A 15,286-nucleotide genomic window follows, 5' to 3' on the forward strand; every position below is an offset into this window, starting at 1 on the left:
GCCAGTCGTTGCCTGAATTCGTTGGCAACCAGACAGTTTCAGTAGACGTAGAAATTCACATAGCTGTGATGCCACTGGAAATTTGCGATTCCATGTTTAAACAAACCTACCCAAGTTAGAAATTTCATTTCGTCGGCCCCTAAACAACGGTCACAATTTGGAGTCATTTAATTATTCAGGTAGCAATGTCCTTGCTCAAGAGTATTGATAAAACCCTTCTTTGGGGAATTATGTGTGGCCCTCATGAATTCATGTAATTCATGACCGTCTCCATCAATGGCCCCTCCTGCAAGGTCCATCTTGACATTCTAGCTGCTCCACGAAGCCTCACCTCTCTCTCCCATGTCCTTCTCATGTCACTTCTCTGTCCCGTGAACTCCATTACTGTTCTTATTGATGTTTATCCTACTCAACATTGTGTTACAGTCATTTATGACTATTTCCCTTAGTAGTTTATAAATGCATTTGAAACACGGGCTGTGCCCTCGTTATCTCCTCTCTGTATCCTCTGTGCACTTTTGGAAGGCCCTCCATCTGGCAGGCACTCAATAAATATTCTTTTTTATTTGTATTGAATTACCAGTTCCTGTTTTGCTTCAAAACACCACCCCGCTCACTCCCACTTCCCTTGAAACATTAGAACAAATGCCAACTCTCTTCTATTTCTGTTCGCCACTCCTATCGCATATCAGAATGTACAGGAACTTTCTCCATGTTTCCTCTCCCATTTCTCCTGTCAACTTGCAAGCACTCATCATAAATCTTACCTATTCTGCTAGAGCCTCGTGTGGCTTCTTCCCGAGTATGCTAGTTCCCTCTTTTGAATCTCCTTAGTATTTCGTCTACATTTATCAAATGCCTCGCATTAGATTTACTTCCATGCTTGTCTTACACCAATTATTATATATTTTTTTGTACATTTGAGAGCCAGTGCTTTAGAATCTTTGCCCTCCGTGTCTTACCTGTGTGATCGTGACCCAGTAACTCAGCGCTCAATAAGCATCGATTTCAGCTTCCGTGAAGTGGGAAAAAAATAAAAATACGACCTATTTCCCAGGGTGGTGCCCAGAAGCATTTGATATGTGAAAACATTCTGCAGACTGTAAAATTCTGTGCGAACGTTAATTAATAATTGTATCAGTTGGGCCACATGAGCTGGCTCAAGTCTCAGTATTTTTGCACAACAGACGTAAATACCTTGTTGACATAAAGTTTAATCAGATGTTTGTCAGACGGCCATGCAGCTAACAATTTAGGGACTTTAGCTCCTTGCATCTTGAGACCCTGCGACCCCCTAGGATTTTATGGGAGAACCCAGAAGGGCCATCCATCATGGCTACTCAAATCCCATCGCGCAAGCCATACTTAACTGCAAGGGAAGCTGGGAAATGGATTCCTGCTGGGTGCCCAGGAAGAAGAGAAAAGGGATTTACATTCAATGAAAAGTTCACTGAGGCAGAGCGGGCTCTTGCTCGTCTTTGACTCTCTGAAGCGCCGTCCCTGTGTTGCACACAATAAGCTCTCAAAAAAATGTAGAATTAGTCATTGCTTGTATATAAGTTTCACACTTCAGCCAAAATGCTCATAATTAATTACATGTTGGGATGAGTCAAATATCTGAACTTCTCAACATTTTCTTCAAGTTTTAAGTCACATATCATCTTGCCAAGTCGTTTTGGCATTACTTCATGCTCTCTGGATTTTTTTTTTAACAAAATAATACCTCTTGCCAATCTTAATTCTGTTCTCTAAATTCTATATTCTAAGCAAAGTTCTTTATTTTTTATTTTTTTTTTAATTTTTTTTTTCAACGTTTATTTATTTTTGGGACAGAGAGAGACAGAGCATGAACGGGGGAGGGGCAGAGAGAGAGGGAGACACAGAATCGGAAACAGGCTCCAGGCTCCGAGCCACCAGCCCAGAGCCCGACGCGGGGCTCGAACTCCCGGACCGCGAGATCGTGACCTGGCTGAAGTCGGACGCTTAACCGACTGCGCCACCCAGGCGCCCCTAAGCAAAGTTCTTTAGATAAAACCACAAACCATCGGGCATTTCTCATCCAGTCGGATGCTAACACAGCCAGTCTCGGCCTCCTTGAAAGCACAGTTGCCACCATTTTCATTGTGTCATTCCCCTCCTTCCCATTTCCTGCCACCCGGACTACTACAAACAGCGGAAGAACACAGTCTTCCACCTTTTCCAGCATTTTCCAAACATGCTTTCCGCTTGCTGTTCTCAGTAGAGATTGATATTGAGAGTCTTCTTGGGTAGTAGCTCCTACTTGTGCTCCCCAGTTGTGGCCTTTACTTCTCAGTGAGGCCTTTCCTGGCCACCTTGTCTACGACACAGCCCCTCCCCCTGCCCACCACGTACACTCATCACTACTAACACAGGGTTTGTACTCATTTCTCTTGTTTGTTGTGTGTTTCCCCACTACAACACAAGCTCCATGACAGGATGAATTTGTGGCCTTTACCATCTACTTCCTTTACAGCATTATCCCCGTGCCTGACACATGGAAGAAACCCAAGCGATAGTGGTTGAATTACTGAGTGACTCCATGGTAGTTCTGGGACATATGATTTCCATATTGTTAATCTTTACTCCTTATGCATATCAAAAGGTTTAAACGCGGGGGAATTAAGGACACCTTTGTCAGAGTATGTGAGCCATTACTATAAGCATTCTTGATTTCCTTAGACAGATGATGGGAATTGTGTATTGAGGAAAAAAAATTGTGAGGTAGGGGGAGAGGTGGGCCAGAGACCCCAGGCCAGGGCCCGTAAAAAGCAAACCGACTCTGGAGTCAGAGAACTTGGCTATAGCCCCGTCTTTGCCACACGTTAACTTTGTGACGTCACCTTCTGAGATTTCCATCTCTTTAGTTATCAAAGGACAAGGTTAGAACGAACAAGATCCAAGCTCCCTTCTAGTTCTAAACTCTACATGGCTCTATGCCCTCACACTGATTTTGCCTCTTTTATTTCTACAAAGCACAAAAGAATCCCATCACTTTGTACGCCGTCTTGGCATATTTGGCATTTCAGAATCCAGTTGGTTATACCAAAGCCGACGGCTGCGTTGGCACAGCTGCTCTGCGTGGGCGGACAAATTTGTTTTGTGTTTTTAAAGAAGCTTTCGGAATTAGTACAATAATTCCAAACAAGGAAGGCTGAAGCCTGATGGTTGAAGTGTGTTAGCCGTTGTGCCGTTTCACAGCTTTCGGAAGGATTTACGAGCTCCGAAAGGAAGGCTTTGTTCCCCGTTGGCATTAGACAGGAAGACCTGTCAGAAAAGGTGGCTGCGAGTTTGTCCGTGAAGGCAGAATGCACCTGCCTGGAGGCAGCGCTTCCTTCGAAGAATGGATAGAAGGGCTAGAGAGACCCGCAGAGGCCTGGCGAGGACCCGGGGTTTGTTCTGAGTGTTAGTAATGTCCTTCATTTTCTGATGTTGGGACTGCCTCTCCCACATGGCCAGTATGTGAGTTAATGAGAGAACGCAGAGAAGAACCTGGCTTTGTCTCATCATACACAACAGGCGCCTCGATCCAGAGGCTGACGCACGGTTCCAGAGTCTGGCTAGGACAGGCTAGCACACCAGTTGTTTGCTTCTCGGACGCTGGCTCGGAAATGCTAGAGCTGGAGAGAGGTCCTAATAACAGCCATCATGAGCACGCTATCAAAACTCAGGGCAGCAGATGGTAACAGTCGTTCTCAAACTTGAGCGTGCAGCAGGGTGGCAAGGAAATTTGCCCAACCTTCAGATTCCTGCGCCACACCCCAGAGAATCAGATGGGGTAGCGCTGGGATGGGGCCCAGGAATCCACACTTTCTCATGAACGCCTCCTGGCCATTCTGGTCATCTCTGAACCACGCCTTGGGAAACCACATCTTGGGGAATCCCCAAGAGGCGGGAAAGACCATGAGCTTGGGAAGGCGCTACCAGAATTCAAATCTGTGCTTGGCTGTATATTTGCCGTGGGATCATTTTGAGAATTAGAAATGACACTTTAAGACGCTTGGGACAAGATCTGACATAGACTAGGCACGCAAAAAAGAAAGATCACTGCTCTTCTTACATGAAATTGCTAAGATGCTGCCCTATCACAGCACTTTTAAAGGTGTCGCCTCTGTGGCAAAGCCCACCCTGCCGGCTCTGTAGAAGCATGACCTGCTCCCACATGTACAGAGTCCCTAGCACCCGTCACCTGTTAACTCGCTGTATAACTTACTCATTTATTGTGCTTATTGAAACCCGATAGAACGTGCAAACTTTCTGAAGGCAGGGATTCTCATTTCTTTTGTCCACTGGCGCTCCAAAAGGCAAATAATATGTTATTGGTTGAATAAGTGCAACAATATATTGCCGGAAAAATACGCATTTCTGTTGTTTGTTTGTTTGTTTCTGGTTCAGTGCCCATACCCCTTAGATCCCCTCGCCTTTAAATTATGACCCTGTATTTCGCACATCAACAGTTGAATAACTGGGTAACATGAAATGATGCTCTCTGGGAACACTGGAAATAAGGGAAGGGTCATGCATCTCCAGAAACAGTCTCTGGTATCTTTGTAAGGCAGAAAGCATTCCCCGACTAAATCACTGGCGCGTGCATCGTTCTGAGTCATTGCTCAGACATACATAACATAACCGAGGCTGGCAACTCCAGAGAAAAGTCATTGCTGCTCCTGGAATCAGTAAGAGCTTCAGAGCAGAGTGGAGAGAACTGTCAGCCCATTCTGAGGGCCGATACTAACTGATTCCTCCCCGGGCTCCTTTTTGGAGAGAGCGAAAGTGGAGCCGGCATCCCCTCCTAGGCCCGTGAAGAGCCCAGCGTGCTGCGGAGACGTGGGAACGCCAGCGCACTCCCATCCCGCTGCTTCGTCAGCCGGAGCTGGGGACCAGCCCCGCGCACATGGGAATTTTCAACTGAGAACAACCCGGAGCAAGGGTCACGGGCCGACACGAGGATTCCAGGCTCGGAGGCCAAGCCCCGCTTTGTGTTCTCTCCATTCCCCGATGCAAATTGCATTTTCTTAAAACCGCTTTTGCGTGCCAAGTCCAAGGGAGTCAAGCAGTGATCCGGGTCATCAAATGGGAAACCACCCCCTACCATCGTATCTGGAGAATTCTATATGATTTCCATTTCCTTTTTCATACAACCACTGTTGCTTTTTTTTTTCTTAATGTTTTGGGTTTTTTGGTTTTTGGTTTTTTTTGAGAGATAGACAGAGTGCAAGCTGGGGAGAGGCAGAGACAGAGAGGGAGACACAGAATCTGAAGCAGACTCCAGGCTGTGAGCTGTCAGCACAGAGCCCGACGCAGGGCTCGAACTCACAAACCACGAGATCATGACCTGAGCCGAAGTTGGACGCTTAACCGACTGAGCCACCCAGGCACCCCTGTTTAGTTTTTTTTTTACTTTTTTTTTTTAAAGTAACCACTGCTTACGTCCCAGGGCTCAGGCCGGTCTTTGTGTACCTCAGCAGCAGCGTGTCGTGAGGAGCAAGCCAAGAGAGTTTGCCCAAGTGACGCGGCAGCTAGATGAATTATTTCTACAGCATGAGGCCCCCCCAAAGACAAGGTGCATTAATATGGTGTCTCGCATGTGGAGTCCATTTGAAGGAGGAAGAGAGAGGCAATTTTAGCCCGTTTGAAAATGGGGAGCAGAGTGCTGTTAACAGCATTCATCCCTCTGGACGAATCGTAACACCGCCCCGCTGGATGTCCAGGCCGGCAGGTGGCTGTGAGAGCCAGCTCCCATTCCTTCTGGAGCCTGTTCACCTGGTCCCTGCCCACAGTGACAGAACGCAGGCACCCCTGGCGACACACAGGCAGGGAGGGGCGGAGGCCCTAGTGGGTTTCACCGCCTTTACCCTGTGGCCGTGGAACAAGGACTGCTGGTTTTTCTTCGTCATCCTTCCTGGCATCTCCCCCCACCTTCCCCATCTCCACGGGTCCTGGGCTCCTCGACTCTGTTTGTTCAGTAACATGCCCTAGTTGCCAAACACGCATGTATCGGGCACTTAAGAAAAATGTGTTGGGGTGCCTGGGTGGCGCAGTCGGTGAAGCGGCCGACTTCAGCCAGGTCACGATCTCGCGGTCCGGGAGTTCGAGCCCCGCGTCAGGCTCTGGGCGGATGGCTCGGAGCCTGGAGGCTGTTTCGGATTCTGTGTCTCCCTCTCTCTCTGCCCCTCCCCCGTTCATGCTCTGTCTCTCTCTGTCCAAAAAATAAATAAACGTTGAAAAAAAAATTTTTTTAAAAAGAAAAATGTGTTGAACTTAAATGCATTCTGACCCTCCAGATGCACCCAGAGCCCCTTACATAATAGGAATCCATCCTCCACCACAGTGACACAGAAGATTCTAGGCTGGGCCTGCCCACGTTTGAGCTTTGGCTCCCATAAACAGCTCAAGTGATTGCTTTCAGTGTGTTTGTTAACTTAAAAAAATGTCACCATGACTTCCAGTGATATTTACTTTTGCTGGAAAGTGTTGCAGTTTTAAATGCCAAAGCATCCTTCGTGGTCCAGCGCAAAGGGGCGGATATTGGTTTGGAACACCCAGAGGCAAGTACGATAGGGCTGTGTCCTGGGATATTGCTCTTCGAGAAGCCCCTAATGGTTTGTTGTAGTGACTTAGTAAATGGAGAGAACTTGAACCATTTTCCCCTCTCTGTGGTTTATAGAATAAACTACACCATGGCAGTTATGCCCTAGGCAGTCGTTCAAGGTTTCATTTTTAATTTGATCGGGTGGATTTTGATCGTGACAGTTTTATCCCTTCATGTGTGCACTGTTTACATTTTTCCGCTGAAGCAGGAGAGTCCAAAGTTCTTTTGATTTTTGAAATAGCATTCTGCTCTGAAGGAACACATGAAAAGCTAAGGAGTTGAGTCTCCAGATAAACACAACCATAAATGGTACCCTTGGAATATATCTAAACTTACTGAATAGTTGACTAAAACCCAGTAGAGATTTTGATGTGAAACAATACATTGTAAGTGAAGAAGCCACTGGGGCTGGGTTTTGTTTCTTCATTCACATGTGCAGAACTGGTTGATTTTAAAAACTAATGTGTTCTTCGCAATCCTCCTCCTTAGTTTCCGTTTGGCTGTGTACAGAATCCCAGAAGAAAAACGATAAAATGTGTTTGAATATCATGTGTCATACGTTTCATTTTTCATTTTTTAAAGTTATCTCTGTGCCCAGCGTGGGTCTCGAACTCATGACCCGGAAATCAAGGGTTGCATGCTCTACTGACTGAGCCAGCCGGGCACCCCTCATTTTTATATGACTGGGAACAGTAGTTTGCATACGTGTCAGAAAATTTCTCACGATCCTCAGTTGGGAACGGCAGTTTATTTGCCAACTCTAGAAATTAATAGCAAGGGTATTTTGCTAGAACGTGACATTGGTACTCTCTTATAAGCAGAGAGAAGCGTCCATACAAAGCTAACAGAACAAGTGTATACCATAAAGACCAATAATTCTGGGTTCTTTTGCTTATTATTTGTAGCCATTCCAACAACGTTTTTTGAGCATCCATTGGGTAGAAAACACCACCCGAGCGGGTGTTCTGAAAAAGCGTAATAATACTGACTTGAGTAAGTAGGTGAACGGTCATGGGTGTGCAGGTAGGAGCTTCAGGAGAAAAAAGAGCAGGCAGCAAAGAGGAAAAAGAAGACGCGGTTATTTCCAGTGTCTCTCGCAGCCATCATCACATCCCGTGATGAAAAGAGATGTTTCAAGACCCCCACTTGGGGTACTTTGGCCAGGATTGGCAGGCATGTGCTTGCCCTCTCCGAGAAAGGGGCTAGCTGAAAGAGAATTACAGCCCTGGGAGCCTGTATCACTTCTGGGCAGACAAGTCCGACCACCCCTGCCTTCAGGCAACTTACCTTCTAATGATGTCTTGAGGTCTGGCAGAAGAGAAGGAACCAGAAGGGAGAAGCTACGTGGAGTTGGCCTCAAGACGATTGCAGATGAGCGGCCAACTGGTCACAAACTTTAACTCTAGCAGTTCAGGGCGGGGGGTAGGGTTCAGCAGTAGAGACATATCAAGAGGAAATCCCACCACTTGGTCACCCACCCGAGTGTTAAGCAGAGGAGAAGAGAGTGATGCTTCTCTGTGAGTGGACGGGCAAAGAGGCAGAGATGGATGCCTGTTAGTCTAGAAAAAAGTCGCAGAACAAATATAGGCCATCTCCATGTTATCCGCTTTTGTTTTTTTCTTCTAAGTGTTTCGTTTATTAATTATTTTGTCTGTTTCGAATAGAATCTTTTATTCTAAGCCTCTTGGCAATTGGTAAGGTGCTTTCAAATCCGTCAGCCTTTCTGATCCTCACACACTTCCATAAAGGCAAATGGGACACATAGGATATGCCTGGACTTTGAGATGCAGGAACAGAATCCGAAAGAAGATCATGGATGTATCCAAGTTTACACTAATTGATAATAAGCAACGAAGCTTATAAAAACGGGACCTCAGGGGCTATCGAATCTTACTCAGACATTCTTCTGACAACGTCCCGATTCCTGCAATGGAGCGCAACTAGGAACGGTCTGTCTGGATATTTCTGACTTACGTCAGCTCCTGGTTCCTGTCCGTTCATTCCCTCAACTTTTGTTTCTCTCTTAAGTGTGGAACTTCACCGAAAATGAATGCTCATCCAACTGAACTGAGCCAGTAGTTTGACAGTTTCATTAAATAATAGCAAATTAAATACACACATAGGGGCAAAGATTGGAGGGATTATTGAGAAAACAGCACCAGAGGCTGTTGTGCGAATATTAAAAGTCCGTGCCAGGCAGCCTCTCCAATTCTCTGTCCTCATTTTCCCACTGGCCCCAATTTTCTGGACCATTCCTTAATGACAAACAAACAAATGTGGCGTTATCAAATGAATTTTTAAAGCTGCTTTATATCATTTTGTAACAAGATGGGATATAAATAAACGAATTAAAATAATGGCTCATGTACAGGGTAGTCAGTCTTACATAATACATAGGAGAATTTTCCCTATCCTTCCTACAATACGTGGATCCACAGTTTTAAATGATATCTTTTTACTTACTTGCAAATACTGTCCCCGAGCCAAAATGGCATTGGGGGTCTTTTAAAAAGAAACTATAGATAGATGTATAACACTGACCCTTTCGATTTGCATTTGTTGCCAAGTAAAAGTCGTGCGTGCTACGTAAAATAAACCTCAGTGATTATAATTGGTTGGGAACCAAGCCCGGTTGAACGGGTGAAAACTCTGCATTACAGAATGATTTAACAGAATGTTATGGAAAGTTATGCTTTCAATAATGATGCTCCCCGTAACCTATTCTAATAGCGTATCCAAGTTAATAATTTATCATTAGACACACCATACACTCTCAAAGAATTAATATTGTGATGCTTGCAGCACCCCGACGGATATGCATGAAGGCTGTTGATTCCTCAGTGGGAATGAATGGGGGCTTGGAGCAAAATTTCTTATTACGTGCCTAAGGATGGAAAAATTTTAATTAAACTAACGGCATGAAAAGCAAATATTTTTCCTCATTTGCTCATGGGAATTTCTTTCAGAAAGTGCTCAGGATATACATTGTGGGCTTATATTATTTTTCACTTTCTGTTCATCTTTTAAACAGGAGCTCTCCTCTCATTTTTACCCTTTAGGCATCACTCTTTGACAAATTGATATAATACTGTGTATCTGTTGGGCCGTGCTGTTGCAAAAACTTACAGTAAAAATGATCCGTCTTTTTTTTTTTTTTTTTTTTTTTCTTTTAAGTAGGCTTCACCTCCAGCGTGGGGCCCCAGGCGGGGCTTGAACTCACGACCCTGAGATCAAGACCTGAGCTGAGAGCAAGAGTCGGGTGCTCGACCGACTGAGCAACCAGGCACCCCTATCGGTCTTTTTATTTTTTTTAACGTATGCAATAAAGAGGACAGAATCCCTCAGCCTGGACCTCAAAGGCTTGTCCCTTCTCTTCTCCTTCCCAGGCCATTAGGCTTGGTCGCAGAGCTTTAAATGCCATCGGTATATATCTCCCTAGTTTCTCTTCCCAGTTGCCTCCTAGATCTGTCTTTCATTCGGGTGTCCCCCAGGCCAGTCCCCCTCTTCTGGCTGCTGCTTCTGTAGACCAGTCAGCCTCCGTGGCAGCCCCGTGCTTCCAGGCACCTTTCTTGTCCGCCCTCTCCCTCCCTCTTTCTCCCTCCAGCCGGCAAATTAGCTAACGCTATCATCTCTATCTTCACTGTCGGCAAGATCCCAAGATTTCTCATCGGCTCAGCATCCTGGTTCAGCCCTCCGTCCCTCTCTTCTGGAGAGGTCGACGGCCCCTCTCTGCGCTCCCTGCTTCACCCCTTGCTCCCCCGCAACCTACTCTCAATGCGGCTGCCAGTGACGACAGTTCACGTTAGTCCTCTGCTCGAAACCCCCAGTGACTCCCCCACCGCCTAGATGGAGAGCAGATGTCCTTCTCGTGACCCGTAAGACTCCTCAGCATCTGGCCTTGGCCACCTGATCCACTTCCTACCGCTCGCCTCCTTCCTCATTCTTTCCAGCCTCGCCGGGCCTCCTCTCTGCTCGTGACTCACGATCCTGAGATTGTTCTCTTCCTTCTGCTTGGAGTGATTTTCTCCAAGTCCTTCATCAACTTCACTTCTCTGTTAAGATGTCAGTTTCTCTGTGACCTGGCATCCTACTTAAATTGCACTTCCCTGCCCCGCCCCACCCCCCTCTCCATCGCCCTCCTCTGCTTCGTTTTTCTCCGTGCGACCCGTGCTATGTTTTCTTTATTTGTTGAATGCCGGTCTTTCCATATTTGTTGTCAGTTTCAAGGAGACCGGGATTCCTGTCTGTTTGGTTTGCAGCTGAGTTCCAGCATCCAGCTCCCGGCACTCAAGAGAGGCATTCGCCAAATATTTATGTGATGAATTAAAGGAACGGGGTGGGGAGAGGCCGGGGGGAGAAGTGCAGGGGTGCCAGTGGAGAGTGTGCGAGGATGACTGCCAGGGGACAAAATGGCAAAGACGAGCAAGCAAGTCGAGGGCGTCGGCAGTGGGGATAAAAAGGTTTCTGAGCAGGCTCCTTGATTAGAGCTCTCCGACAATCCCACAGAGAAGAAACTCGATGCCGGAGGTGAAGGGAACAGAGAGTATACAAGTTAGCAAGTTGCTGCGTCGCGGGTTCATCGAGGACGTCTCTTTCTTTCGGACTAAAAACTTTTAAGTGCTGTAAGGAACTTGAGGCCCACACAGCTGAACAATCCACAGGCAAATATGGCTCCAGGCAGAGCTGTACCTAGGACTCAAATGCTGTCAACAGACCCTTTTCTTTCTTTCCATTTCTTGGTGTTGTTTCTCGGACCGTCAGCACAGTCTTGAGGCCCTCTGGGGTTTCTGGCCCCACACGGCCTCCTCAGATGCCTCAGGGAAACCCTCCCGGCTTTTTGTGAGCTCCAACGGGGCCGCACACCCATCCCACAGGCAGCTGTGGTAGTCTGGGAAGGGAATGATGGCGGCCTTAGACCAGCTTACGCGTCACCCCTGAGCTAAGGGTTGGGGGACTTGGGGCATAACTGCTATAACAAGAGGGAAATGGAAGCTGGTAATGGCCAACAGATGCCCGCTGCAAAGGGGTCATGAGGGCTCAAACTTGGATCACTGCAATGGAATGGAAAAGAGGGGAAGGTAGGAACAGGCCTCACAGAGATGAAATCGAATAGATCTCATGGTTCTGCACAGGGAGAGGAAAGGACACAGAGAAGCTTGAACGCAACCCAGATTTTGAGTTTGTGTGAGTAGGGTTTGGCACTGTGATTAATGAAGATTCGGGATGAAGTGGGAGGGACAGATTTATGAGAGAAGGAAAGCGTTTTGTTGCTTTGTCATCCCTGTTTTTATTAATAAAATTGTTTCCAGCTTCTCAGAGCTCAAGAAGAGTTGAGTTCTGCAAGAGGCAGGAGGCAAACTCCTCCACCAGCCCCCTTATTCTGTGAACACTTGTCCCTGCAGTTTTGAAGAGCCTGGTCGCTGAGGCCTCGTATGCGAGAACCAGACGGAAATTTTGTTTTCTCTCAATAACTTGAGTTTCCGTTAGTTGAGCTACCAGCGTCTATAGAGTAGAAAACCCAGTGGAGTGGAGTTCAGACTTTCCTCACACAACATTTTCACACAAGCGGTTTAACATGGTAAGGCCGTCTTCTAACACGCTGTGGACTAGCCTAGGGAAACACGTGGCGCTCACCCACAGAATCCTAGTGAATGCCTTGTCAGCTTCCAAAGCGAGAGCCTTTTCATTGTCCATGGACCAGGATGCGAGGGGGGGGGGAAGTGCAGGCTTCGAGTGACAAAATGGCATGTGCAGATATAGTCGTCGGCATGTTTTCGCATGTTTGGTCTCTGCCAGGTACTGTTCTAAGTTCTTGACACGTAGTAAGTCATTTGATCGCCCCAGCAACCGTTTGTGGCGAGGACCTCATTCTCTCCATTTTGCAGATGAGGACACGGAGACCTAGAAAGGTCTCGTACCTTGCCGAAGGTCCCACAGCTAATAAACGGAACTAGGACTCAAACACGGTCTGGCTCAAGGGCCGCCCTCTTAATAAACCTATGTTCCAGAACTGCCCCAAACAATTATAATCTATGTCCGTTGTCTTGGCATAATTTGGACGCTAAATTATGAACACCATCCCTCTTGACCATGATGTCTTGCTTATTCAAAGCCAAGAAAATCTAGTCTAAGCACAGAGGTATCCAAGCGAGTAGGCTATATCTCCAGTCATAGGACATGTGACAATGTGGATTGAGTATGACTTTTTGGCAATCATCCACTTTGTCCTAAGAATTAAACTGGCTTTATGGCTTGGTATAGGTTTGGTTTTAACTGGTGAACCACTCTGCTCTGTTACGACCTTTTAGGCTCTGTTTTATGTTACCGTAAAGTCGCCAGTGACACTAGTTCTCCCCCTTCTGGAATGGTTTGACTGACACCTCAACGTCTGGCCCCTCCAGGTTCCACCAGATCTCCAGAACGAAGTCCTGATCAGCCTGTTGGAGACCGACCCCGATGTGGTGGACTATTTACTCAGAAGGAAGGCCTCCCAGTCATCGTGAGTATGCCACTCACCCCCTCTTCCAAAGCTGCCGTGGGGATTCCTCTGTCCTTTTCTAGAGAATTCAAGAGGTTTATGTAACTCCATGCAGGGTGACTTGAAGTGGAATTTTGGCAACTTCCTGGGGAATCTTGTCAGTCCACCTATCCAGAAAAGTGCTTCAGTATGACTAATCCACTTATTAAATTAGAACATGCCTTATGGGAGCTTTCTGTTTCATTTTTGGCTTTTTCTAGCCCCTCAAGGTCTTTTTGACTGTGTTTACTGGGAAAAAAGAACTAAATCACTGGCAAGAAGCTCAAAGGACTGTGATGCACCTCAGTGTTTCTCCTTCTAGAATCCTGATAGCTGTACTTACGTGCCCCTCAGGCTACGCCTGGACGCATCTTACTTGTGTCATTTATCAGCGCAAGTGACACGTTACCAAACCACAAGACAAGCCTCTACCAAGGCCTGGGTTCCCGTTTGAAATTAGAGGTGTGCGCCCTCCTGACTCTTCCCCTCTTCGCAGTTGACGTCCTTTTGGTAAAAACGCACACTGCTCTCCACATGCTGCCGTGTTTGCAATGAGTAAAATGAACGCCATGCCGTAGGCTGTGATTTGCCGCCATTTTGCCTCCAAAGGAAGAGCATTGGCTTTTTTACATTAGTCAGATTTTAGGATTAATCCCAACTATTTGGTAGAAAGGCAGCACGTATGGGGGTGCTGAGCATTTGGCAAAGCCAGTTAAGAAGGTAGTTTTGCATCGTTATCCAGGAACGATGTTGCTGCCATGACACCAAACCTTAAATCTGTGGCATGAAAAGTTGTCATCCTCTCATGAAAATGCCATTTATGTTATGCTTTTAATATACCGAATTGCAACAACTCTAAGACACATTTCTTCCCACGTTTTATCGTCTCTGAAACGGAGAGTCATCTGACGGTCAACGGCGTGTCCTGATGTAATCCATAGCATTTTTCCTTTCTCGGCTCTGTATAAAATAATGGTAGGTCCTATTCAATGGTGTCTTACAAATACCAACACGTGTTGAGTTGTCCCTTTATGTTGATGTTGAATTCGATAGATGAATTTTCATTTGAAACTATTTCACATGCACTTTTCAAAAAATCATCCTTGTGCCACTGATGATCAGGCCAAATTCTGGTTCGAGTAAGACACTTTGCCTGGAGTCAAGCCCCAAGAGCGACGAGTGACTAAAAATATATTCAAATTGTCTTAATGGGCTGGTGTTTCATGGTCTTGCTCTTCTTAAATTTGTCCTAGATTTCTAACCATCATCAAGGTGTAAGTTCTAATTTAAACTAACGCAAATGGCTTTTCTTCACAGCAGATCTCGTATCACCAGAATTTTAATGAACTCACTTCTTTCCCTCCCCACGCCAGAAAACAGACATGGTGGCATTTCTGTTCGTGAGTCCCTCGTTAAGCTGCATTTATGACGTTTCATGGGTACTCTGTGGGAAAGCTGGACAACACACACCTAAAAAAACCACTGATGTTGACTTGCCAAATTTCCGCTTTTAGGTGGTGTGTTTAAATGTATAAATATTGTGCTTTGAAGAATGGTAGATGAAAGTTATTTTTATGTGGTTTTCAGGTATGTTCTTTGCATATAAAGGCCAAGAAGTGAACTTTTCTTTCTCTACTCTTAGGGAAAGGAAGCAGCGTATGTGTTAGGCCCATCCCAAGCTGCATAGTTATCTAGCCTCTCCCGTTCCCTATCCCTATAAGAATAAGAATTGTAAGGTCAAGGCAAGCCGACCCTAGGCCATGACCATAGGTGTGTGTCAGGGGTTCAAGGGAAGGGAGGTGAGCTCACTGGTGCTCCGTGGATGTCAGAGACTAGTATCGTTGAACAGAAAACATTTGGAGATGACTTTCTTAGTAAGGGAGAGAGGGAGTGTTTGTTTTCCTCTAGGTACAGGCCAAGGAGAAGCCCAGAAGGGTTGATAATGATGTCGTGAAGTAAAAATACGTAAATAAATACTTATTTCATCCTGGTTGTCTTTTGAGGTTTGAGAGTCCCACCCTTGAGCTGTAGAGAGTGTCTTCATACCTTAAACACGTTTCTCAAGCCTCACTGTGTATACAGATCAGCAGGAGATCTTGTTACAAAGCCCTCCTGGTGATCTGAATCAGTAGATCTCAGGGAGGGAGTCTGAGAATCTG

The 15,286-nt window shown here is 46.2% G+C and overlaps 1 protein-coding gene across 2 annotated transcripts in view; it reads left to right on the forward strand.

Moving 5' to 3' along the window:
* ARHGAP6 (Rho GTPase activating protein 6) overlaps positions 1 to 15,286 on the forward strand; it is a 457,219-nt gene that overhangs the window by 426,263 nt on the left and 15,670 nt on the right. For both annotated transcript variants that reach the window (XM_040467630.1, XM_040467631.1), the window contains exon 10: positions 13,012 to 13,109. In XM_040467630.1, the coding sequence (XP_040323564.1) occupies positions 13,012 to 13,109 (98 nt within the window). The remainder of the gene's footprint in view (positions 1 to 13,011; positions 13,110 to 15,286) is intronic.

The sequence above is a fragment of the Herpailurus yagouaroundi genome, unplaced genomic scaffold, assembly GCF_014898765.1.
Source record: "Herpailurus yagouaroundi ecotype Mexico unplaced genomic scaffold, PumYag 67525, whole genome shotgun sequence".
NCBI lineage: Eukaryota > Metazoa > Chordata > Mammalia > Carnivora > Felidae > Herpailurus > Herpailurus yagouaroundi.